This window comes from Mytilus californianus, unplaced genomic scaffold, assembly GCF_021869535.1.
Source record: "Mytilus californianus isolate M0D057914Y unplaced genomic scaffold, xbMytCali1.0.p SCAF_17, whole genome shotgun sequence".
Classification (NCBI taxonomy): Eukaryota; Metazoa; Mollusca; class Bivalvia; order Mytilida; family Mytilidae; genus Mytilus; species Mytilus californianus.
Window position 1 is genome coordinate 2,574,887 of NW_026262659.1, and position 25,472 is coordinate 2,600,358.

A 25,472-nucleotide genomic window follows, 5' to 3' on the forward strand; every position below is an offset into this window, starting at 1 on the left:
ACAGCTTTAGATTTCTAATATGTCGATATAAAAAAGAAGATGTGGTATGATTGCCAATGAGACAACTCTTCACAATAGTCCAAATGACACAGAAAATTAACTTCTATAGGTCACCGTACGGCCTTCAACAATGAGCAAATCCCATACCGCATAGTCAGCTATTAAATGTCAAATGTAAAACAATTCAAACGAGAAAAATGACGGCCTAATTTATGTACAAAAAAATGAACGAAAAACCAAATATGTAACACAGCAACAAACGACAACCACTGAATTACAGGCTCCTGACTTGGGACAGGCACATACATACAGAATGTGGCGGGGTTAAATATGTTAGCGGTGGCCCAACCCTCCCCCTAACCTGGGACAGTGGTGTAACAGTACAACATAAGAACGAACTATAAAAGTCAGTTGAAAAAAGGCTTAACTCATCAGATGGATACAAATAAAATTATTTCTAACAAACACACAGAGTGGACGTGGCGGGGTACTTGTACATCCCAACAACAAAAGTACACTAAGTACAGATATGAGAGTACTCGCAGTTACTGACAGCTAGTTCAAAGCCAATAACAACTAATAATAAAAAATCATGCATCTAAGACTAAGTATATACAAAATTAATAAAATGACTACTGAAAGAGTATAAAGCAATGTTCACCTTTCAAGACAATTTTGTTTATAATATGATATTTTGTTGTAAGTCTATAGTCATGAAGTCATGAAGTGTGTTAATTGTATATTGTAAGTCAGCACCTATTTTTCTCCTTATTTAAAAAATAATCTCCAATATTATATGTAACTTAACTTAACTTTACTTTCAATTTCAATTAAGACAACTGTAATACATGCTTATGTCAAGTTAAGAAAAAACTTTATTTCCTAACACCCTCCCTTCTTTGTTTTTGTTACATTCTTACCCTGGGTAACCAACCATACAATATTATAATTGTATGTTCAGTGAATATTCTTTCGTATAGGACTCATTCTGTTAACAGTTTTGATTAACGCATCTTTTACAGAAACTTGTGCCATTTATTTGACTTTGCCAACAAAAAAATAAAATTCACAAATCCGTTATTTTTGGATGTTTCGGGGGGGAGGGGGGGGGGGGGGGGGGGGGATAAATCCTACTTTGTAAAAAATCACTCTGATTCAAACAAAAAATTCACTGAAACTGACATTATCAAGATGCTTGATTTCTTGATTGACAACACATTTGTTACGTTTGGAGGACGTGTTTTTCAACAAACTATCGGCATTCCTATGGGAAACAACTGTGCCCCTCTTCTTGCTGATTTGTTCCTTTATTCTTATGAGGCTGACTTCATACAGGAACTTATTAGGAAGACAGAAAAGAAGTTAGCAATATCCTTTAACTTTACTTTCCGCTATACAGATGATGTTCTCTCACTAAATAATTCAAAATTTGGTGACTATGTTGAACGCATCTATCCCATCGAACTAGAGATAAAGGATACAAACGATACAGTTAAGTCTGTCTCATATTTTGACTTACATCTAGAAAGTGACAATAAGGGTCGGTTGAAAACAAAACTTTACGACAAAAGAGATGATTTCAGATTCCCAATTGTGAACTTTCCATTTCTATGTAGCAACATTCCAGCAGCGCCTGCATAAGGAGTATATATCTCCCAATTGATAAGATATTCCCTGGCTTGTATTTCCTATCATAGAGGGTTGCTGCTCACAAGGAAGCTATTAAACCAAAAGTTCCAAATGTTGAAGTTGAAATCATCCCTTCGTTAATTTTACGGACGCCATCACGAGTTGGTTGACCGTTATGGAATATCCGTTTCACAGATGATATCGGATATGTTCCTAATGTCGTAACTACAATCCCGTTCCCTTTTCACGAATGTGACCTACCGAATAAGACTATTTGCCGGGTTTGTAATAACATGAGCAACACGACCGGTGCCACATGTGGAGCAGGATCTGCTTACCCTTCCGGAGCACCTGAGATCACCCCCAGTTTTTGGTGGGGTTCGTGTTGCTTAGTCTTTAGTTTTCTATGTTATGTCTTGTGTACTATTGTTTGTCTGTTTGTCTTTTTCTATTTTAGCCATGACGTTGTCAGTTTATTTTCGATCTATGAGTTTGAATGTCCCTCTGGTATCTTTCGCCCCTCTTTTTTAAAGGGTTAAAGAACAAATATCGATTTGCATGGTTGTTAAGTTTCATGTTGTTGGTAAACAAATTTTATCCAGGCGGTACAGACACCCGCTGTTACTCTTTTTCTGTGTGTAAATATTTACGTTATATTTTGTTAATAAAGATAGGTACCGATACAATTGTGTGGTTCCGAAATTAGTTTTTTGAATACATATAGCATGTGTCTTGACATTATGTTGGTGAAACGGGGAAATTGCAGAAAGCTTATTTGTGGTAATGCTCGATTATTTTTATTTTCTTTTCGATATATGACAATAGCGTAAAAAAGTAACAAACAATTTGTTGTTGACGCTGTTGACTTTTCTGGGTTATGTTCAAACGTCCAGTTTTTCACCTACTAGTATACAACTGAAATACAATTAATCGACATATGTATCAAATTGGTACCCTCCCTCCCTCCCTCCGTCCGTCCGTCCGTCCCGTCCCGTCCCGTCCCGTCCCGTCCCGTCCCATCCATCCATCCATCAATTACCATTCCATCCCATCCCATCCCATCCCATCCCATCCCTCCAGACAGACAGACAGACAGGTCTTAGAGTTTATATTCCCTTAGCCGGGGATGTCACATTTTATACTCTTTCTGAAACCTGAATTGCACATATATTACGGATTACCCCTGCCTTAATGTTTTTCCAATACCAGATATTTGTTTAACATTCACCATGTAGTATAAATATTTTCCGAACACGCAAAGGATTGTGTAATTTGCTGTAAAAATAATTCTATCGTGTATGCAATAAATGTAATAACACTTTCAGACATTAACTAAGTATTTGATGTGCAAATCGCGTGATTTTAAATTAAAAACGTATTATTGACGGATACACGTCTTTATTTCCATCTGTGAGCCTCTGACGTTCTTTGAGTGTTCTGTATAGCTTAAGACTACGTCACATACGTTGTTGAGATTCAAATTGCGTTAAAAAAAACATCGTAAATACCTCGCCAGTTTCTTGAATATATACTGACATCTCTGTGTTGTTATCCAATCATAAAAATCCGTAACATACATACAAACATAATTGATAAAAAATAGTCGACTATATTTAATCAGTCAATGTTTCAATTTTCATTGGGTGGATGAATGGATGTTTTTTAACGCCCCGTTGCAAATAAAACGCATATTCGGAACGAGAATATGTTGATGTATTATGAATATGAAACTGTCTTGTACTAGAACGACACGTTTAGCCGGATTTTCAACGTGCTACTTTACAAGGTAACAGTCCGCATGAAGACATGTGATGCTACCCAGACGCATTTTAATGACTCCGGACCGGAGTGTGGAATTTGTGAAATGAAATGAATTATAACGACTGTAAACATATTAATTTCTGTCCTGTCAATTTTAATTATTTTCTAATCTTAAACTGGAATATGGTCTGTATAAAACAAGTATTCCGCTGTGTTAAAAGTACTAGACTATGTGTACATGGAAATATATGCTACTTCCTACAGAATATTTGTTTTTAGTCAAACATGTCATTATCGTATATTGAGTAAACTACTCAAATTGCTCCAAATTGCGATATCTTCGTGTAGTTTTACTTCTGTCGTCTGTAGTGTTTGAAAAAATATTATAAAATGTGTTCGAACCTTAAACTACACATACGGAGTTATGATACTTTGGCAGGTGTAATTGTAAAATAGCCATGTAATTGCCACGTTTCTTTGAATATTTTATGAATAATTCATTTTATTACCTGTTGAATACTGGCACGTGAAATCGAATCGTTAAAGACAAACATATCAAACAACGCCAAAATTACTGTAGGAAGAAAATGAAAGAAGAAATTTTAAGTTATTTTTTTCTAAGCTTACAAAACGTTTTTTGTCATATTTGGATACAATAAAAGAGAGGTATGGTTAAAAGTATATAAAGTATGTTAATAAAAAATGTAGATCAAATATGACCATGCCAGCACAAGTGACTGCTTTAAAGAATTTGAAACATCCCCTAGTTTTTGTATCATGTCAGTTTGTGAACTAAGTCTCATTCCTGTTACTATTTCTGGCTGCCGAATTCTGAAAGGAACAACATTTTGAATTTATCAAAGAAATCCCCCCCCCCCCCCAAAAAAAAAAAAACCAAAAAAAAACAACTGGAATTTCATAAAATATTTTAATTCTTGATAATTTCGTAAATTCTTATTTCTAGATAAACAGAAAACAGATTGAAATGAGATTGGCAATACATTTTAAGTAAGACTAATATAGATATATTTCATTTAAAATAAAATATCTTTTACAGTAATTAAGATATCTCATATATTAAATAAGATATCTCATTCATTAAATAAGATATCTTAATTATTAAATAAGGTATCTCATTTATTAAATAAGATATCTTAATTATTAAATAAGATATCATAATTATTAAATGAGATATCTTATATATATATTAAATAAGATATCTTATATATTAAATAAGATATCTAATTTATCAAATAAGATATCTTAATCATTAAATAAGATATCTTATATATATATTAAATAAGATATCTGATATATTAAATAAGATATCTAATATATATCTCATATATTAAATAAGAATCTACAAAACAATAAACAATTATGATTAACTCTTTTTGATATTAAAATGTTCTTTGCTGGTAGTAAACTGTTTTTTTCATATCATTGCCATTTTTCCTGCTTGAAGCACTTAAACCAATTTCATTCATATTGATAGGGAGCAAGGAATTGCTTTGTTTTTTTTTCGTTTATTGTGAAATGATCATTTACAACCTCCGTGGAAATGCACATACCCCCCCCCCCCCCCCCCATTTTTAGTAATTTGTATGTCAACAACAAGCACTTCCATTTAATACAGCCGTGAATAAATGTTTGCCAATAAAATTTAAGGCTTAATTGGATATATTATTGTCTAGTGAGTGGTGAAGGACACTTAATTTGTTATTCTACTCGGAGGTGTGCCTACACTGCCAGAATCTATAATACAGATACAGATACAAATTAACAATCTGATTTGCTGTTGATTTTATGATTGGTCAATCTTTTTTCCAACATAAAGGGATACTTTATTTCAAGTCTTAAAAGGATAGGAAGATATCTTATTTAGTTATTAAGATATCTTATTTAGTTTAAAAGATATCGTATTAAGTTTATAAGATATTTTTATAAGAAATTAAATAAAAGATATCTTATATAGTTTATAAGATATCTTATAAACTTAATAAGATATCTTTTAAACTAAATAAGATATCTTATATGTTAAATAAGATATTTTTTTAACCAGTTTAATAAGATATCTTATTTAATTATCAAGATATCTCAATTCATTTATAAGATATCTTATTTAATTATAAAGACATCTGATTTAACTTAATAAGATATCTTGAAAGTGAATAAATATAAAAACGGCTTGCCATATATAAGATATATAGGTACTGACCTTAGAATTATGTTATATTGTTTTAATGAAAAGCTCTATCCGATGGTATGTTATTAATAGTTTCAACACTGTCTTGTCACGGTCTAAGTGCAGTTTCAGAAGCTTAGCACAATCAGAGACATGTCTCTGGTGCACTGATGTGGTCTTGGTGTTCAGACACACAACTCTTTAAAGTAAATTATAGGGTTTGATTATATTTCAAAAGCTAAGAAAATAGACACTTTTTAAAAAAAAAATAACTCGCACGGCAATGATTATTTATTGCCCAGAAGTATTATTTCGTTTTTTGGAGAAAGTATCGAAAGATATCGAAATTAACGAAATGAATAATCTGGCATAACAGATACTTATATTCGGCGTTGATCGTTCCTGATGAAGGTAAATAAAGAAAAGTGCTTCGGATGCATGAAAGTTATAACGTGTTGTTATCCTTTTTAGCTCACCTGTCCTGAAAGGCCAAGTGAGATTTTCTCATCACTTGGCGTTCGTCGTCCGTCGTCGTCGTCGTCGTCCGTCGTCCGTTAACTTTTACAAAAATCTTCTTCTCTGAAACTACTGGGCCAAATTTAACCACACTTGGCCACAATCATTATTGGGGCATCTAGTTTAAGAAATGTGTCCGGCGACCCCACCTGCCAACCAACATGACCGCCATGGCTAAAAATAGAACATAGGGGTAAAATGCAGTTTTTAACTGGATTTTCGAAAATTTCAAGGAGAAATCGGTTATTGATTTGGGGATGTACGGCGGGCGGGCGGGCGGCTGCCAAACCGTTCATTGACATGAAACCGCTTTGAAGAATTTTTTTAAAAATTTAGATATGTTGTTTCCTGTGACTAAATGAAGGTCAAGTTCAATTTTCATGATTTTAGCTTTTCTCGTTGTTGAGTAATTTCCCTTTCCAATAGTCAAAAGTGGTACTTATTATGTGATTGAGTTATTTCCCTTTGAACAGAAATGGTTAATTATATATATAAAGTTTGATTACACTTACAGATAAGTTTTATAGATTTTTAAAAGACATTGTATGAATGATAAATGACATTTTTGATTTTTTTTTTCTTTTCTTTGGTAAATTGTTTGAAGAATTTTGTGGTAGGTTTGTTTGTTAATCTGTATAAACTAATTTTCTGAATGCTATATATATATTTTTTTTTATGAAGTGAACTCCTTTAAAAACTAAGCTTATATTGTCTATTAATAAACATATATTTAGATTCTGATTTTGGTTTAATTTCATCAAAAGTTGAATTCTTGGGGTTCTTTGATATGCTGATTCTAACAATGTTTTAGTGGTTGAATCATATCTAATTTTATTGATTATAATTTGAAAATAGATATCTAATTTTAGAGAACTATGTGTTTATAATTTATTCAGTTTGTCATTTTGAGTTATTTCCCTTTGAACAGAAAATTATATGGATAAAATTAAACTGTGTTTCATTTCAACATAAATCAAATATATATAGGGTTCTTTCAAATGCTGAATCTAAACCTGTATTCAAATATGAGATTTTTGGGCCCAGTTTTCAAGTTGGTCTAAATCAGGGTCCAATATTAAACTTTGTTTGATTCAACAAAAATTTATGGGGTTCTTTGAAATGCTGAAACTTGCCATGTATTTAGAGATTTTGGATTGTGGGCTCCTTTATCAAATTGGTCCACATTGAGGTCCAAAGGGTCCTAAATTAAACTTTTGTTTGATTTCATCAAAAATTGAATTCTTGGGGTTCTTTGATATGCTGATTCTAACAATGCACTTACATTTTGGATATTGGACAATAATAGGTAAATGTCCAATTTCAAATTTTTCAGTTCTTTGACCACATTCATTTTGTGTCACAAACCTATGCTGTGTCAAATATCCAATCACAATCCAAATTCAGAGCTGTTTTAAGCTTAAATGTAGTGTCCATACTTGCTCAACTGTTCAGGGTTCGACCTCTGCAGGAAATCCGGTTTGCTGTCACTCTGACAGCCTCTTGTTGGTTTATATCTCTGCAACTAAAGCTTTTACAGCAAGAACGACGGGTAAAAATGTTCATTAGGTTTAGATTTATCTGCCCTGAAATTTTCAGACAAATCAGACAACCCGTTGTTGGGTTGCTGCCCCTGAATTAATAATTTTAAGGAAATTTTGCAGTTTTTGGTTATTATCTTGAATATTATTATAGATGGAGATAAACTGTAAACAGCAATAATGTTCAGCAAAGTAAAATCTACAAATAAGACAACATGACCAAAATTGTCAACTGACCCCTTAAGGAGTTATTGCCCTTGATAGTCAGTATTTAACAATTTTCGTAAATTTTTGTAAAAAACTTGGTCACAGTCATAATTAGGGTTTCTAGTTAAAAAGATGTGTCATATGACCCCGCTTGCCAACCAACATGGCCGCCATAGCTAAAAATAGAACATAGGGGTAAAATGCAAGTTGTGTCTATTATCTTGAAAACTGCTATGAATAGAGAAAATCTAACAGGGGCAAAAATGTTTAGAATGTTGAGATCTACCTAAAGTCTCTTTAAGTCAAAACAGTCATTTGACTTCTTATATATATAGGAGTTATTGCCCTTTTTTTAATTTTTGCATATCATTTTGAAAACAATTACAGATATTTAGAAACTTAAATAAGCAAAAATTATCAGTTCAACAAGATCTCCAAAAAAGTCATATTATTGAGTTATTGCCCTTTTATGACGATTTCTACCAAATTCTGCTGTTTTAAGCTGATATCTTAAAAAGTATGATAGATAGAAAGAAACTGTAATAGGAATAAATGATCAGCAAGACAAGATCTACAAATTAATTAGTATTGAAATGTCAACAGAGTATTTTTGAAGTTTCACTTGAAATGTGTGTTTTAACCTTGAAAACTTTAAATGATAAATGGGTTGAAAGCAGTTAAAATAAACGAAAGATTAGAATTTGATCCACACAGATTCCTTTTAAAAAAAGTGTTATTGTTGCATTGTTTCATGCATCAATTGTAAACAAAAATATCAGGTGAGCGACACAGGCTCCTTGGAGCCATTAGCTTGTTGTTGTTACGTTTAGAAATTGCAATAACTTCTTTTCAATGACGAAACACAGTTTCCATACACATTTGATTCAGGAAAAGGACTGCATTTTTTAAGAGGTTAACTGCGCCATTTTGTCTTTAAGTGTAGAACAAACATGTTTTGTGATAATCGATTGCACAGTAAAGCGAGTCCTCCAAACTACACAATATCCAATTATTGTAAATCTGTTATAATACGGTAACTGTTACAACCCTTATTTAGAATACATGTATAAATTCTTTATCATAAAATACAGGCGTCATAAACTAAACGTGAAAATGAAAAAAAAAATGTAATATACAGCTAATAAGGAGATAAATACATAAATTAACACAGATAAGAAAAATAAAACCAGAAACAGATGTAGAAGAATAATTTATGTCCTCAACAAAACAAAGTAACAAAACTTTTACATATATTAATTCCCTAATATCTTAAAAAAACTAACAGAAATAAAAATTCCAACAAATGATTTTACGTTAAATTAATCAAAAGTTACGTTTTTAATACATGATTCAATCAGGTAGCTTTATTGACTTTTCACCACAAAAATTCTATGACAGCAGTGAAACTCTGGACCATTATGATGTTTTGAAGATATATATATCTACAGATATGATCAAAGTATATGTATCAAATTTGAAGATTTTTACCAGGTCTCATCATATGTTGACTAGTCACTCAAACAAAGTTTTGTTCAGGTGGCTAACAGGAATTATTACAAAATTGCCAGTGGTTACAACACATAAATATTAATGATCACAAAGTCTTCCTATTGGTCCAGCTATTTTATAGACTGTCTAATGAAACTTTCAGAACTATGATATGTCTGTGTAACTGTTACTACAAAGAGAGAGTTACATATACATTGTATTGTTGCACACTAAGAAGAACACCCAGTCATCAGAACCTTTTTGCAACAAGTTATATAAAGATAGTTCAAATTCATAATGATGATACGTTGTGCAGAAAAAAGAAATATGTTAGTATGTATACTTGACAATCCAAGAGCAAAGTTAAATTGTACTAAAGAGAATTATTAATCTAAAGGCAGCAGTTTTTTTTTTATTATGGATTTAAATTTTCTTATTTACTTAATATATTTTTGTCAGTGTTTTTTACATCTTAGAAGTGGAGAATATAAAATATTATAAGAATACAGATAAAATATTTGCATAAAATGTATTGTACCCCGTAAAATTATTGTAAAATTTGTTGGTTTATCTATATTAGTGCATAATACTGGAGTCTGCTCATTTGAGATTGCATTAAGAGACATTTTAAAGCAACTGAACATGAATTATAGTTTAGTAGGACTAAAGAATTCCTGCATCTCTTTATTTCAAATAAACCATGCATGAAAAGAGAAATATAAAAAATGGACAACATCTATCCAGAAGCATTGTTTTAAAACTATGTAAAATGGTTTTATTTAAATTTTCACAATTTTTTTTTATAAATGAATGAGAATCTCTCAGTCTGATGTTGCATTTCTCAAATTGGGGTTTGTCTGTTCCACCAAGCATCATGGGTTTGGTCTATTGTTGGCGACTGCTAGTCTTTTTCTAGATATTTTGTATGTGCTGTTATGTTTGGAATGTTGTCTCCTGGACATTTATTCCATATTACAGTATTATTCATCTTGCAGTTCATGTGTAGTATTGACTCTTTATGTTCATGTGCATATCTAGTTCGAGCCATACAATATTTTTGGTAGATACATTTGTTTTTTCATTTTTTGTATTTCTTCTATACATTTTTTTCAATAGGAAAATGTTGGGCAAGATGATATAATCTCCTGTTTAACAAGGTCATATTTGTCCTGCAAAAAATTGGCCATTTTTTCCGTCAAAATTTACAACGCCACCCACGCAAACATAAATATTTTTTTAGAACCGCATAGTTTGGATGTCATCCACACATATTTTGGTAGGAAGAAGGCATACAAGGGAGAGAGGGTACTTGGAGGTGTTATAAGTTTTATACAATAACATATTATTTTGGACAAAAATTGCAAAGAATTGGCCAGTCCACCTTATAAAGGACATATTTTTTGCAAGGAACGAGATTCGAGTTAAGCAATATCTTCAGGTGGTGCAACCGGTTGCCACCAACCAGTTCATGTTTCAGTGTTGGGTGGAGATTTGGTCTGGGATCTTAGTTCAGGCCATAAATTATTATTGGTCATGTTGGTAACTTTATATTTCGTAAACAATTCTTTTTTCAACAGGCAACGGTTTGGCAAGCTGATATACTTTCCTGTGTACCAAGGTCAGATTTTTCAGCAAAATAAGGCTTATTTTTGTTATAGAAATATGTCTGCATCCATATAAACAGAGAGATAATTTCGTGATGGGGTGTTTCGTGGTCTTAACCTTCCGCTAGTTTACAGACACATTTAACCTTTATTTCCGTGATTACTTCCATTATTTATTTCAAAACCACACTGGCTTTCTAATAAAGTCAATTCTTTACCTTTAAATGTATCAATGAGATCTTTCAGACCGTTGTTCTCCATAGAATAGCAGGATCGGGAAGATAACTCTGACTTCCAAGAAAAAACTCTTCCTGCTTCCGGCTCATCGCGTTTGACAAGAACACAAACGGACGCTTAAAAGTAGTGGTCTGCCAACTTTATTTACAAGGACGACATTTGCAGAAGAATCTCCCTTCATAATAAGGGGTACACTATGTATTACCTATCATTCAAATCCCTCCCTCCCCACCAACAAAAATGAATTTTAATCGGGACCACCACCTCCAGAATACAATTATGTTGATATCCCCCCACCTATGAAAAAAAAAAAAAAAATATCGTCGGCGTTCCACCCCTACTAAGTAAATTTTACTGGAATAGCCCTAAGAAAACTAAAAAGATATATATATATTGCATCAATACTAGGCCAACTACATAAGCATTTTTTGTAATATAATAAACAATAAAATTACACCACCCTAGATTGTTTCTAGTATTAATAAATCAGTTTTTGTGCAGAGTGACACCTGCTGATCCAACTAAAAAAGCTATTGTGGCATATGACAACCTAATACATAGTGGCTTTAAACCATACACCACTGTATGACACCATTATTCTGATGAAAATGTACCTGCATAAGTTGAAACCATTCATCAATGTATGGAGAAGTTTACAGACGTTAACTACTATAGATCACTGTACATCATGCGACAATGAGCAAACCCCATACCGCATAGTAAGCATTAAAAGGCCCGGAAATGACAAATGTAAAAAAAAATCCAACAAATAAACTAGCTGCCTGTTCTATGTGCAAAACAATAATGAAAACAAATATGATATACACCAATAAACCATTGAATTAATGGCTCTTGGAAATCACTTACAGAATGTGGCGGAGTAAAACATGTTTGCTGGCGCAAAAGTCCTTCCCTAACCCAGAGCAGTGTAAAAGCATTTACTCGGACATTGCATTTTTAAAAGTAAATACAAATGTAGTTAATAACTTTTGAAAACAAATGTACAATGTGTACTGGTTGAGAAAAGTGTGTAAAGGAAAACAGTACAATACAAAAAAAGTTTGATACTTGAGATATAACAATCTGTGATAAACAATTAAACCAACTCTTCCACAATTTTCATTTTTACTTTTGCTTTTATTTTTGATTAACTGCCTATAGCGTTCACAGTTTATATCGATTTTGTAAGAATTATATTCTGCATTTTATGGATCGTTTATATTCATTTTTATTCTGGCTTGTTTGATATTAAGTACTCCCAGTTCTTTTCTGGCCAGGATTAAAAGAGTAAAAGATTAATGACATTTTTTGTTTTTGAACCTGACTTTATACACATGAAATATATCAAACGAGCCGGATTTGGCGAGCTGATATTCGAGCAGGAGAAGTCAGTATCAACACATAAAATGGCATAATTATTTTAATCGGCAGTTTGTTTTAAAAAATGTTCCTATTGACAGAATATGGAAACATGAATCGGCAACAAAAAAAATCTTGTTCACGTACAAATGCGACTGTATTAATAAGGTCGCGTGCACTAAAAAGAGATATTGACCAGTGTATGTAATGTGGAAATCCTATAATGTCATTTTTACTGTATCCGTGATGAATTTCTGATGTAGAATGATAAATAAACAGACGACAAATTCAAGATTTTTGAATAATATAAGCAATAATGTATAATGTGTACTGTTTTTATAAATTCATGTTATAGGTATGAGATGCGGACGGGTTTTCATCGCGCCTAAATATTAAGAATAGTTCACGAACAGAGCGTGCAAGAGATTTAAAAGTAGCAGTTAAGTTTCATTTGCAGAAAAATGTACCTTTTAACATAATTATTAATGTTGTTTAACTTAAAACAGGTTTTGTTATTCAGCTTGTTGATATTGAATCAAACTCCACTATGCGGTTTTCGTTATGCGATTCATGTTTACTGTCGAATAATGATACTAAACTTTCATTTTCACTATAGGGCGATTCATTTCTATTATATATGCGATGCATTTTCACAGAAGGAAATTAATTCATTTTCATTATATAAAGTCTTAATTCAGCCGACTCTCTAACAAAATTTATGAGGTCAGAAGGATTAATTATATATGCATACTTAGTGAGTGAAAGTCTGAGGTAATATATCAATAAATTCCTTAAACATGGTATTTATTGCTAATATAGTCAATTCTGTTTTCTCAAATAATTTGTCCTGATCTATATGTAGGATAAAATTTATTCTTTCCTATGACACGTCATCATTAAATACATATATCTTGGACAGTTAAGCCAATCCACGTCACCGGAAAAGCAAAGTTTCTGTTTCGGTCTAAATCTACATCGCATACTAATAAATTAAACGTAATGAGAGCTAATTTCCTAATGCTTGTAGTTAAAAGGTGTGGTTGGCCTTGATTGTGTAAATGTTGCCTAAGCATTGTAATTAAGATTGAGCAAACGTTTATACAAACAAAGCAAGCAAGCCAACCAAACCTTCAAACTACAAGCGTTAGGAAAATAGCTCTAATGGATGCATTTGAGATAACAAAGAGCATTCACAAAACGATCTTCATTTCACGATTGAATGAGTGGAAACGTTTTCAACTTGCACAAACAATTGACGCTTGGATGACTGGATAATTGATATTTATCATGCCATTGTGTATAAATCTTATACAGTAAAGAAAGTTCGAGCAGTCGAGTCACCTTAAATATGCTTGAATTTCATATAAGTCGGTGTTACAAATAAGCCAATACGCAATTGTTAGAATACAAAGAAATATTGAAAACAGTTTATTTTTACATGTTTAAATGGTTCTATACCACGGGGTATAAGCGCCGTACAGTTGATATTCCGGACGTTAATAGCTACATCGCGAAGCAATGTTGGTAGATATACCGTTCTTATATTTACACCAAATACTAATTGACTAACTGTTCAGTTAAGTATTCAATGTTTATGAAAACAAAGTTTACTGCTCCTGGCAGCATTGTATATCATTTATATTACATGAACACCATGTGACTATTTTAAATAGACAGGTCTGTGAATTACTTTTAAACATCGCGAAACAAACACTATGTGTAACTCAAACTTGATTAAACTACAAATAGAGCATAGTTGGTTGGCTCTTTCACTAAATGCGACCGTGTATTTTGTGCTTTATTGTTGTTAAAATACATAATATGAATGAGAAAACCCGTTGTTTTCATTTTATTTGAAGACATTTACTTGAAAAACTGACCTCAGAATTTTGACACTGTACGATTCATTCTCTTTGTAGTTTGTTTTCTTTCTTTAGTACCGTTCGTTGTACATTCTTGCACTGTTCGTTGTGCAAAAGCCTATCAATACGGTAGAAATATGTATGACACGGCGTGACAAATGTGCAAAGCTTTTTTAAGCGAGTTATAAAACTTTTCAAAGAAAATTCGTCGTAGAAAAACGTTATATTCATGGATGTTCTGCCCCAGTTAATTTTCGGATCCATGACAAGCTAATAGCAAACTCACCAACAATATTTGAATATTCATGATATGAACGTGGTTATACCCGTGTATATTCAAGTAAGCATCTACGACTAGCTTGCATTTCAAATTGTAAATATCATCAATATTAAAGTCTTTTAAAAACTATTTTCAGTTGTTGTATGTCGAATAATCATAAAAAACGACAATGAAAATTCATCGCGCTTCCAAAAATTCCACATCAGAAATGATTGCACTTACAGTGATAATTCATCGCATCTATAGTTAAAATGAATCGCATTCAGTAATCAATATTATGGATTCTGCTGCTTAAATAACACTTTTTTGGACTTTAATCCTGTTATTATACATTAAAAAAGTTATATTCTAATGAAATTCTGTTAAAACATACATTCAAATCTATTATTTTGTATTTTCAAAAAGTAAACAAACGCAGTTTTTCCCATCATCCTTTATTCTACAATAGACATACTCGCATACAACAGTGAAAATGAACTAACTGGATTCGCACTTTATATACACGGTTGACGGAGATGGAATACATTACGTCATCGTCTGCTAATTCCGAGCATCACGTTCCTTCTGCGATCTTACAGAATATTAGGCAGTAGAATCAAAGGTGAAATGTACAAATTGAGAGTAATTTCTTTACCCGCCCCTCGAAAAAATCAATCTGTCGTCCCCGTCCCATAACATTCTTGTTTGAAGCCCTGTGATAAGAAGTCAAGGTAATTTAGAGTTGACTTCTTTTCGACTGCAGCTCAACAACATAAAAAAAAAATATATATCCGTAGGTCTGATTACGTTCTATACAAAATTTCAGGTTCTTAAAACATAATAAATACTACTAAGAGCTGCCAGCGATGCCAAATTCATTAAATGACGCAAACCATAAAGATTAAACCAAAAAAGCAAAAATTTACGTGCCGTCATCATTTCCGCTTTGTCTGCAAGTATTATGGTCTGCTCAGTAAAAAGTATACCCTAAAGGGTGGGGGATTACTTCAGTTTTCCGTTAAAAATTGGTACAGAAGTGCGGCTTGAATGTGACCCCCCCCCCCCCCCCCATTCATATATTAATGCATAAAATCTTGAGCCTACTCATATATGGGGGTGGTTCTGAGCACGAAAACACCTGAAATCAGATGCGGATTGACCTTACACTGAAACACTTTGTGATACACATTCCCTTGACGCAATTTAACAACAGATTTTTACACGTCAAGAGCTTTTCCTTCCGGGAACCGCAGCAATTCAACATGAAAAGGCTGGAAAGTGACCCCCCCCCCCCCCCCATTCATATTAATGCATACAATTTTCAGCCCACTCATATATAGGGGTTGTTCTGAGCACGGAAACACTTGAAATCAGGTGCGGATCCAGGATTTGAGGGGGGCGCAAAAAATATTGTTCCACCTAGAGGAGCGTGGTGCGAAATCCATTTGGGTAAAAATGCCAAAATTAAACCAGGGTTCTAATAGAATGGTGCAAACAAGATATTTCATCAACAAAAAAACATGTGATCAAGACTGGTAAATTAGCAACAAATGATCAAGTTAAGATATCCTATGATTAGATCACAAACGCCAATAGTTTCTGTCGGGAAGACTATTCTTTTGGGTGTCATATTGAGTGGTGGTATTTCGTCTGTGACACGCTTCAAAAAGATTTAAGATCTTAATATCGCCTTACACCAAAACTATATATCTTCAAATTATGAACCAAAGTATATTTCGCGGGTCTTTTCTAGTATTCATTATTTAAGAGACACGCTGTTATTCGTATGTTTTTTTTTTATTAGATATCATGATTATGATATGAAAATAAATACATTAATTAATTCATTCTAAATGTCTTTAAATAATATAGGGTATCTAAAAAAAAAGGCGGCAAATGATAATTGTTACGTTGCATGAAATATTTTATATGTTATGATAGAAAATACATGTTTTCTGAAAAAAGATTTATACATATAAGTAAAGCTTAGATATTACAAAATCTCGGTCAAAAAGGATAACAAAACATGAAACTCACAATTTGAATATTCATCCACACCAAGATGTTTACTAATGTTTAAAAGGAGAGTCGAAAGATACCAAAAGGGATATTCATACTTACCAGTCGAAATCAAACTGTTAATGCCATAACAAAAAACGACGAAACCACAAACAGCAGTCCACAAAAAACACAACATAGAAAACTAAACACCGAGCAACACGAACCCCGCCGAAAATGGTGGAAGGGGACATTCAAATTATAACACCAGCCGAAGGACACACATGAACTTCAATCCTTTCCACATGAAAATTATTTCCTTTTATTGATACAACTTTTTCTAAATACATTTACAATTTTAAGGATGTTCGCTCCTCTTGTTTTTGAAAATTTGCCAGATATTCGGAATCCTCTGGTTTTATGGTTTTATCGATGTAGTGCCATTAAAAAATTTCCCCACTAGCCCCTAATTTTCTTTTCATAATATTATTACACATAGTTTAAAAAGCCGTATTTGGAAATGCTATAAAATCATTGTTATTTTTTCATAATTTTTAAAAGAAGAAGGGTACCAATGCTAAATGTATGAAAAGTCTAGAGAGAATTATTTCCCGCCAAATTTTCAAAGGCGAATATATCGAAAATAACCACACGAACCCTTAATTTTTTTCTGCTTTTTTAGTTCCTTTATTTATATACTATCAATTTACAACAGTCTTTTAAAAAGCTTGTTATTTTGAAACAGAGTAGCGAACATCCTTAATTACATGTCATTTACCATTTCATGTTATTTCTTAGATTATGAATGTGTCGAGGAATCACAACATGGAAATTCGACATGTCCTCCAATAGAAAATAAAAGGTATATCTATTACAAAAATGTCTGTACAAAGTCAGGAATATGACAATTGTTATCCATTCGTTTGATGTGTTTGAGCTTTTGTTTTTGCCATTTGATTAGGGAGTTTCCGTTTTGATTGTTCCTCGGAATTCGGTATTTGTTTTTTTTTACTTTTAACCAGGTCAGCCTAACTAAGTTTTATGGCTTAATCGACCATGTCATAATATCTTAATCCCCTTTCAATCCAAAAGGTATTTGATATGAAACTTACATGTCAAAAGAATAAAATCATACCATTTGAACAATAAATACCCGATGATTTTTTTTCCTGTGTGATATGATAATAATATTGTTGCACAGGAGCATCATATCTAGCAATAAGTGAACAAAATATTAGATGGAAGAACTCATACGCTTTAGAACGGATATGTAGTTCCTGTTCCATTGTTGCATCCGTCATTAATCTTTCGTTCTTATAAAACCCATCAAATATACCAGTCGTAAAATTTGGTACGCGAGATTCGAGTATTGTCTACAAAATACTCATCAGTGGCGCTCTAATCAAATCAGTTGGAAGTCAAAATCAAATTCGTATTTGAAAAGCATTAAAACCAAACAAATCCGTATAGATGTGCCAAATATGGTTAAGATACTGTAAGGCAACCTTTATTTAGTGTATATGAACAAGTTCGCCACATGATTCATTTAATGTTCACTTAATGTTCATCATTTAATAACCAAAGTTCTTTTTAGTTGATAGGGTGTGTTTAAACTGCACCAAATATACCAGGTCTATAATTGCAAACGCCAGACGTTTCATCTACACAAAACACGTTAGTGTCACTCAAAAGAAAACAGTTGAATGGCATTGAAAACCAAAATTTCTTCAAAGTTATGCGAGAATATATTTAAATTTGTTTTAAGCTATAAGCCACTAGGAGTTATACACTATTGATTTTACCCTATAGTCTTTGTTAAATTTGCCACAAAATTGTGCAGAATTTGTCTTTGTTTCACACTGACAAATGATAGGAATAAGTGAAAAACAACAGCCATATTAAGGACTCGGTACAAGCTTATATCTTTGTTTCAAATAATGAAATACTTGGCATGAGTAACGTTCTGTCCTTTCCAGTACCACAGGGAGAATTTCACATAACATTTCATTGCATATAAGATAATAAATAGGAGTAATATCACCCCATTGTTTTTCCCTTCTTAGTCTTTGTTAAATTGGCATTTTACAAAATTGTGCATAATTCATTTTTGTTTCAAATAAAGAAATAATTGGCATGTTTACATTTTTATCCTGTCTAGCACTACAATTAAATTTCACAAACCATGTCATTGCATACAGTATAATAAGCATCACTGGAAGTAAACCTAACACATATTCACCCCTTTTTTCCTGTGTACAACCATGTCACTTCTAATTTCCATTTTTTTTAATAGAAATTCCAAATGAAAAAAATAATGATGTTCTGTAACACCAAAGATATATAATAAAGACAGAGAAATTTTGTTCTGCAATGAAATACAGGGTTATTTTGCTACTGTCAAATTCAAGGCAATAATTTTTTCGATCCTTTTTGTACGAAACCGGATGTAACGTACTATGATTTTGTGGTATTACACACTATGATATTTGCTAATCTTTAAATCTCCCTGTGTTAAAACAGGTCGTGCATTTATATCATAGAGTATCAGAGATCTTCCCCAACCATCATATTAATGCTGTCATTTGATCATAAAAGCAGTCGGGTTAAAGTTAAGATCACTTATATCATTAGTAAAACTATATCTACCTTGCCTTTCATTCATAAACGGGTTTGTTTTTAGCGTTTTTATTTAATTTTTGTGTCGTTACGTTTACATGAATTCCGCGTGTGCTCTTATTCTTAATAAACAATTGCTGTTGAAACCATAATTATAATTATTTCATTTTTGTTTATACTTGACTTGTTTATTTATAGCAACAGTTCGCAGTCTCAAAAAATTAAGAGATATAGAGGTAAATATACATACACGTCTCTCTCTCTCTCTCTCTCTCTCTCTCTCTCTCTCTCTCTCTCTTTGTGTGTGCGTGTGTGTGTACTGGTGTTCACTAATTGGTATGGTTTATTTCCTTATCCTCAACCATACACATACATATTTCATAGGCATGCTAGGCACAATGAGAACCAGCTTAATCAGAGTGTTGCAAACAACTAATTAACAATTAAATTTTATGATTTTATAGATATAAGAAGATGTAGTATGAGTGCCAATGAGACAACTCTCCATCCAAGTCACAATTTATAAAAGTAAACCATTATAGGTCAAAGTACGGTCTTCAACACGGAGCCTTAGCTCACACCGCTCAGCAAGCTATAAAGGGCCTCAAAATATACTAGTGTAAAACCATTCAAACGGGAAACCAACGGTCTAATCTATATAAAAAATGAGAAACGAGAAACACTTATGAACTACATCAACAAACGACAACTACTGAACGTCAGATTCCTGACTTAGTACAGGTGCAAACAATTGCAGCGGGTTTAAACGTTTTAATGGTACCAAACCTTCACCCTTATCTGAAACAATAGTGTAACATCACAACATAGAAAGACACACTTTAAAATATCGATTGAAATGGCTTAACTCAATCAAAAGACATACAATGTATTAACACAAGTGAACATACACTGAACGAATAAATTTGATCTATGATACAATGTAAATACAAAATCAATAAAAATAAGGGATGAATAATATAAGTAACAGTATGGCTGTATTTTAACAAAACAAAAATATCATCGTTATAATACCCATACCGGCGCACTGGCTTCTAATAGAATAGTCCCCTTAGACCGATAGTACATCGGCATTAAACGTGTTTTAAACCTGCAATCAGTTTTGAATCGATGTGTTGAGAGCAAATTATTTTTTGTTTTATTTTTTTATTTTTTTCAGAGCAACAGAGAAGGGAACAACTGAGTAACGGTGTGATTGTTAGTATTGGCGTGATTGTTCTGATTATGTTATATGCAGGTAATTCAGATAACCATATTATCGAAAATAATGCCAAAGGTCTAGTTGCTACGCTTAACTATTTTTTTTCAATCTTGATTCAATGTTTCTTTCAATCATAAAGAAAACTATACACAAATAATAGATAAAAACAATAAGGTGACCTCTTCTAACCATTTTTAAAACTTTCAGGAGCTGCTTCGTCAATTTTCTGTTTCTAATATGAAAAAAAGTCAAAGCAAAACAGGCATTCTCCCTCTCTCCAAATAAAAAATGGAAGACAAATCAACCCCAAATTTCGACACAGCAAATAACATATTAGATAGGTAAGATAAAACCTATCATGATATTACTTTTGAAAATTCATATGTTGTGTTTCAAGCAAAAACAAATATCCATTTGATGAAACTGCGTAGCCGGCAACCAATCCAGCCCATAATTTGAAGGTAGAGAAATGCAAGCTGAATGTTGAAGAAAAAAAATCAGCATAAAAAACTACCTTAGAGGTAGTTGTGAAGGCTCGGAATACGTAAATATATCAAATAAAAACAATGTTGATGCCATCATGATGCGTTATTTCAAATTTCAAGTTATAATAGCCTGCAGTACAAAATATTAAAAAAACTTACCTATAACTCGCTCCATTAGTAATTCATACTTTTGACTCAGTTTTTGGTTGTTTACTTGATTTGTCTCTTTTAAATCGATTGACGAGATTTGAACACCAATAAACTACTGTCACCCTAATAATAAAATAAAATGTTGCTATACATGGACATTTAAATAAGATATCTAATGTCTTTACCAAATTCATTTAATTAAGTTATTTTAAGTTTGTTTTATATTTCATCTTTCAATTCGTACACATCACATTTACACACCATTCAAGCAATATGTATAAACCAAAAACACCTCTGATCATAAGCTGATTAATACCAGAACTTCATCAACATAGTGTCCATCATGAAAAAGTGTCCATCTAAATATAAAATTCCCGTCAAAAAATGAAAACTAATCAATACCACCAAATCCTAATTGAAACACCTGATTAAATCAAATCTACGCGAATTTAAAATTAATACCATGCAATAATCTTCAGGTAATATATATAATACTGCCGTAGTTATAACTATAGCTAAGTGGGTAAATCGGGCTACTATAAGCTAACAATAACAAAGGTGCCTAGCATGAGTGGATCTCTATTCAAACTCAATAATCAATACGTCACACGTAAGTGACGTTACATTGACTGCTTTAGTACGAACCTTTGCATTGATATGAAATGCTGCAGTAGCGGTTTGATTTTCCGTAAGATCAGCGGAATTGCCATCCTCCATAATATTGAGTTCATGAAAAATTTCTTGTTGTAATTTAGTTAATTGCCAACTAGTTGAACCATGTTGTCTTGTTAGAATTATGCGTATGTCTACCGGTAACTTTTTCAATATGATACGGACAAATAATGAGCCATAGGTACCCTCTGTCTTACCAATGGGTTCTAACCCACGTACATATGTTTCAATTTTGTTGTAATAATTGCGTAAGCTCTGTATAGTATTCTTGGGTGACGGTATTTCAAGTAATGCATTCATGTACTTTTGCGTGTTTTTTGTGAACTTGTCCATACCTTTATTGTAGCAACGAAACTGCTCTTTCGTAGTTTGAGTTTGTAAGTGCAAAGCCATTTTCGGTTTGGAAAGCTTCATCGTGTAACAATGACTTCAAGTAATTGAATCTCTGGACGTTACTCAATGCTGGGTTTGTATGTACTGCTGTTTCATACGAGTCCCAAAAGGACTGCCATTGTAGAATGTCACCATCGAAAGTTGGTAAATCGAGTTTAGGGAGCTTATTGTACATTCTAGCAATTGAAGACTATGAGCGAAAATCTGAACGGAAATGTGTGATGTGCTGATTTTCTGTGATCTGTGGACTACTAGTACTAGGATATGATGACGGAACGTCGCTTCTAGAGTTTATAAAGCTTGTGGCATTTATATTTAGCGTTGATGTTTGTACAGTGATACATTTGGCTATTTGACTTTTTTTTGTTTCTAAATTAAATGAATACTCATCTAAATCAACAATTTCTGTTTCAATGTCCTCTTGATTCAAATACTGTATAATGTCTTCATCTAATTTCCTCTACAATTCTTGTTTCCTTTTCAAAAGGTCTAAAATGTTTAAAAGTTCATCGGAATCCACCAGTTCTGTCCCGCTCTCCCGAATTTCGTCGAATTTCTTGAATATTCTTAAAACGGCACATCTTTGTCCTGCACGTATAGATGTCAGCTTCAAAAACATCCTAGTAACCTGGCACCAATATCTTTTAATAGGTAAATCGGGCTAACAATAACAAAGGCGTCTCTATTCAAAATCTATAATTAATACGTCACACTTAAGTGACGTTACAATGAATAGCGGCAGCAAGAAAGTTTCGTTTGTGCGTTACTTCCAACAATAACTATATCTTCTAAAATAATGAGGTTAAATTAAAAATATAGAAATATTCATTATGTACATAAAATACGTATATCGTAATATAACTTATTGTGTATCACAAGAACTTAATTTAACCAATGTTTACTGACTGAATTGGTTCATTGTCAAAACATTTCCATTAATTTCAAATTTCTGTATTCACGTCTGAAAATTTACCACAAAAGTCTTGAGGCCTTTTAGGTAGTCTTTCCATCTTAACAAAGTTCGTCAAATTCATAAGAGAAATAAATCAGATAAAGAAAGGTTTATGAATCCAGTTTTTGAGTCGGACGTTACATCAGATGCACCAATATGGCAAAGCCTTTAATCCAAAATGACATGATAGCTGTTGATTTGCAACATTGAGATGTTAGAACAACATACGAGCTGATTGAATAACGCAAAATGCAATTTAAAACAACGGGTAATGACAGTCTTATGAACACACAGGAGTTATACCACATAAGTAGTTTTGCCATTTTTAGCTCACCTGGCCCAAAGAGCCAAGTGAGCTCTTCTCATCACTTGGCGTCCGTCGTCTGTTAACTTTTACAAAAATCTTCTGCTCTGAAACTCCTGGGCCAAATTTAACCAAACTTCCCTACATCATCATTGGGGTATCTAGTTAAAAAAATGTGTCCGATGACCCCGCTTGCCAACCAAAATGGCCGACATGGCTAGAAATAGATCATTGGGGTAAAATACAGGTTTTGTCTATAATTTTGAAACCGATATGAATAGGGAAAATCTGTCAGACGACTTCTTATGAGAGTTATTGACCTATATCTTAGAAATTAAAATAGATAGATAGAAACTTAAATAAGCAAAAATGATCAGCAAGACAAGATTTATAATTATGACAATCGGACGAAATCGTCCAACAACTCCTTATGAAGTTATTGCACTTTAATGACGATTTTTACCATTTTTTGGCGTTTTGCCTTATATAATCAAAAAATTTATAGGCATGATCTACTAACAAGGCATTTTTTTCCGATAGCAAGTTAGTAGCATGTCACTCTTAGGAATGATTGTCCTTAAATGAAGATTTTTTTTACACTCTTTAGTGTTTTGAGCAAAAACTAAAGAAGATAGATAAACACTAATCTGATTAAATGTTCAGCAATACAAGATCAACAAAACAGAGATTTTTGTCATGAATTCTATTCTCGTCTACATTGTTTGAGAGTGTTCTTTGTTGAATATGCACATAGACCAAGGTGAGCGACACATGCTCTTTAGAGCCTCTAGTTTGGTATACAAATAGTGTTTTCTTACAATGTCGTCACACGGAAAAAGCAGTTTTTGTTCAGTCAAGAGCACACATGTCTGTCGACGGACTCAACGGAATTCATTGCGAAGGGCAACATATGACAAAGGAATTTTTACAGCGATCCTTAAGCACTGCTTTTTATCTATGTGCTAAACTAATCGTAAATGTACATATCAAGAACAGTCGGAACAGAGGTGTTAGAATGTATACACGATAATCGATGATCCGAAAAACCGATTACTTAGGTTGTCTGAAAATCACTATTTAATTCTGAAGAAAGACGGGGATTTTTACATGTTCAATAGGTTCTGATAGATCTCTTTGAAGAAAGGGTTTCATTTTTAAATGCATATTTAATGATGTTGAATCGATCTGCAAAGGCTAGTGGAATGCAATTGATAAGCAAAAATCCTTAAGACATTGCTACACAAGAAGTACCCATCCTTTATTGAAATATGAATCGAAGAGAATGTGCCGCCATCTTTAATATTTGTGTAATTCATATACCGGTATATTATTGCAAAGATCAAAACAAAACAAGCTATTTATTAAAATACAATGAAAATGCATTAGCTGAAAATATCGGATAGATAGCGAGAGCAACGTATTTGGTACAAACGTACAGCGTTTTCGGTTTTGATTGTTCTTGAACTTTGTATTCGATTTGTTTCGAGTACCACTGATTAGTCTTATACAGACGAAACGTGCGCCTGGCGTACCAAATTATAAGCCTTGGTTTCGTTGATGAGTTTAACTGTCACCGGGAAGGCTCAAATAAAACAACATTAGGAGATTTTGAAATACTTGAGGACCTATATGTCCAAACAAGATTTTAACAGAAAAGCCAATACCATTTTAAATCAACTTTGCCAGAATGAGCTGGAATACCAGTTTTGCAATAGTTCTTTAATTTATCAATTGAAAAATAGCCATGAGCAGCGGTGTCTATCCTTTTAATATTGGAATATCGGCCTCTGTTTATTGTAATTTTTCTGAACACAATACTCTCAAACTTAGTATATTGTGTGAAACGTCTTCTATTTCAATATTGTCATGATGGAAACTCAGTTAAATCTTTTTTCAGCACAAGTTCGCAACCAGATCACATCCACTTAAAGCTTTTGAAATAAACTAAATGATTCCTTCAAAATAAGTGTATGAATAGGGCTTTAATAAGACTGAAATTTCTTAATAAATTCATTCATGTGGAACAGGATTTGCTAAC

At 32.7% G+C, this 25,472-nt stretch overlaps 1 protein-coding gene across 1 annotated transcript in view; it reads left to right on the forward strand.

Annotated features, from left to right (window-relative positions):
- LOC127726237 (ankyrin repeat and KH domain-containing protein mask-like) overlaps window positions 1-25,472 on the forward strand; it is a 45,418-nt gene that overhangs the window by 13,916 nt on the left and 6,030 nt on the right. Inside the window, exons 4-6 of the mRNA XM_052233544.1 lie at window positions 17,442-17,505; window positions 19,458-19,495; window positions 20,437-20,514. Of these exons, the coding sequence (XP_052089504.1) occupies window positions 17,442-17,505; window positions 19,458-19,495; window positions 20,437-20,514 (180 nt within the window). The remainder of the gene's footprint in view (window positions 1-17,441; window positions 17,506-19,457; window positions 19,496-20,436; window positions 20,515-25,472) is intronic.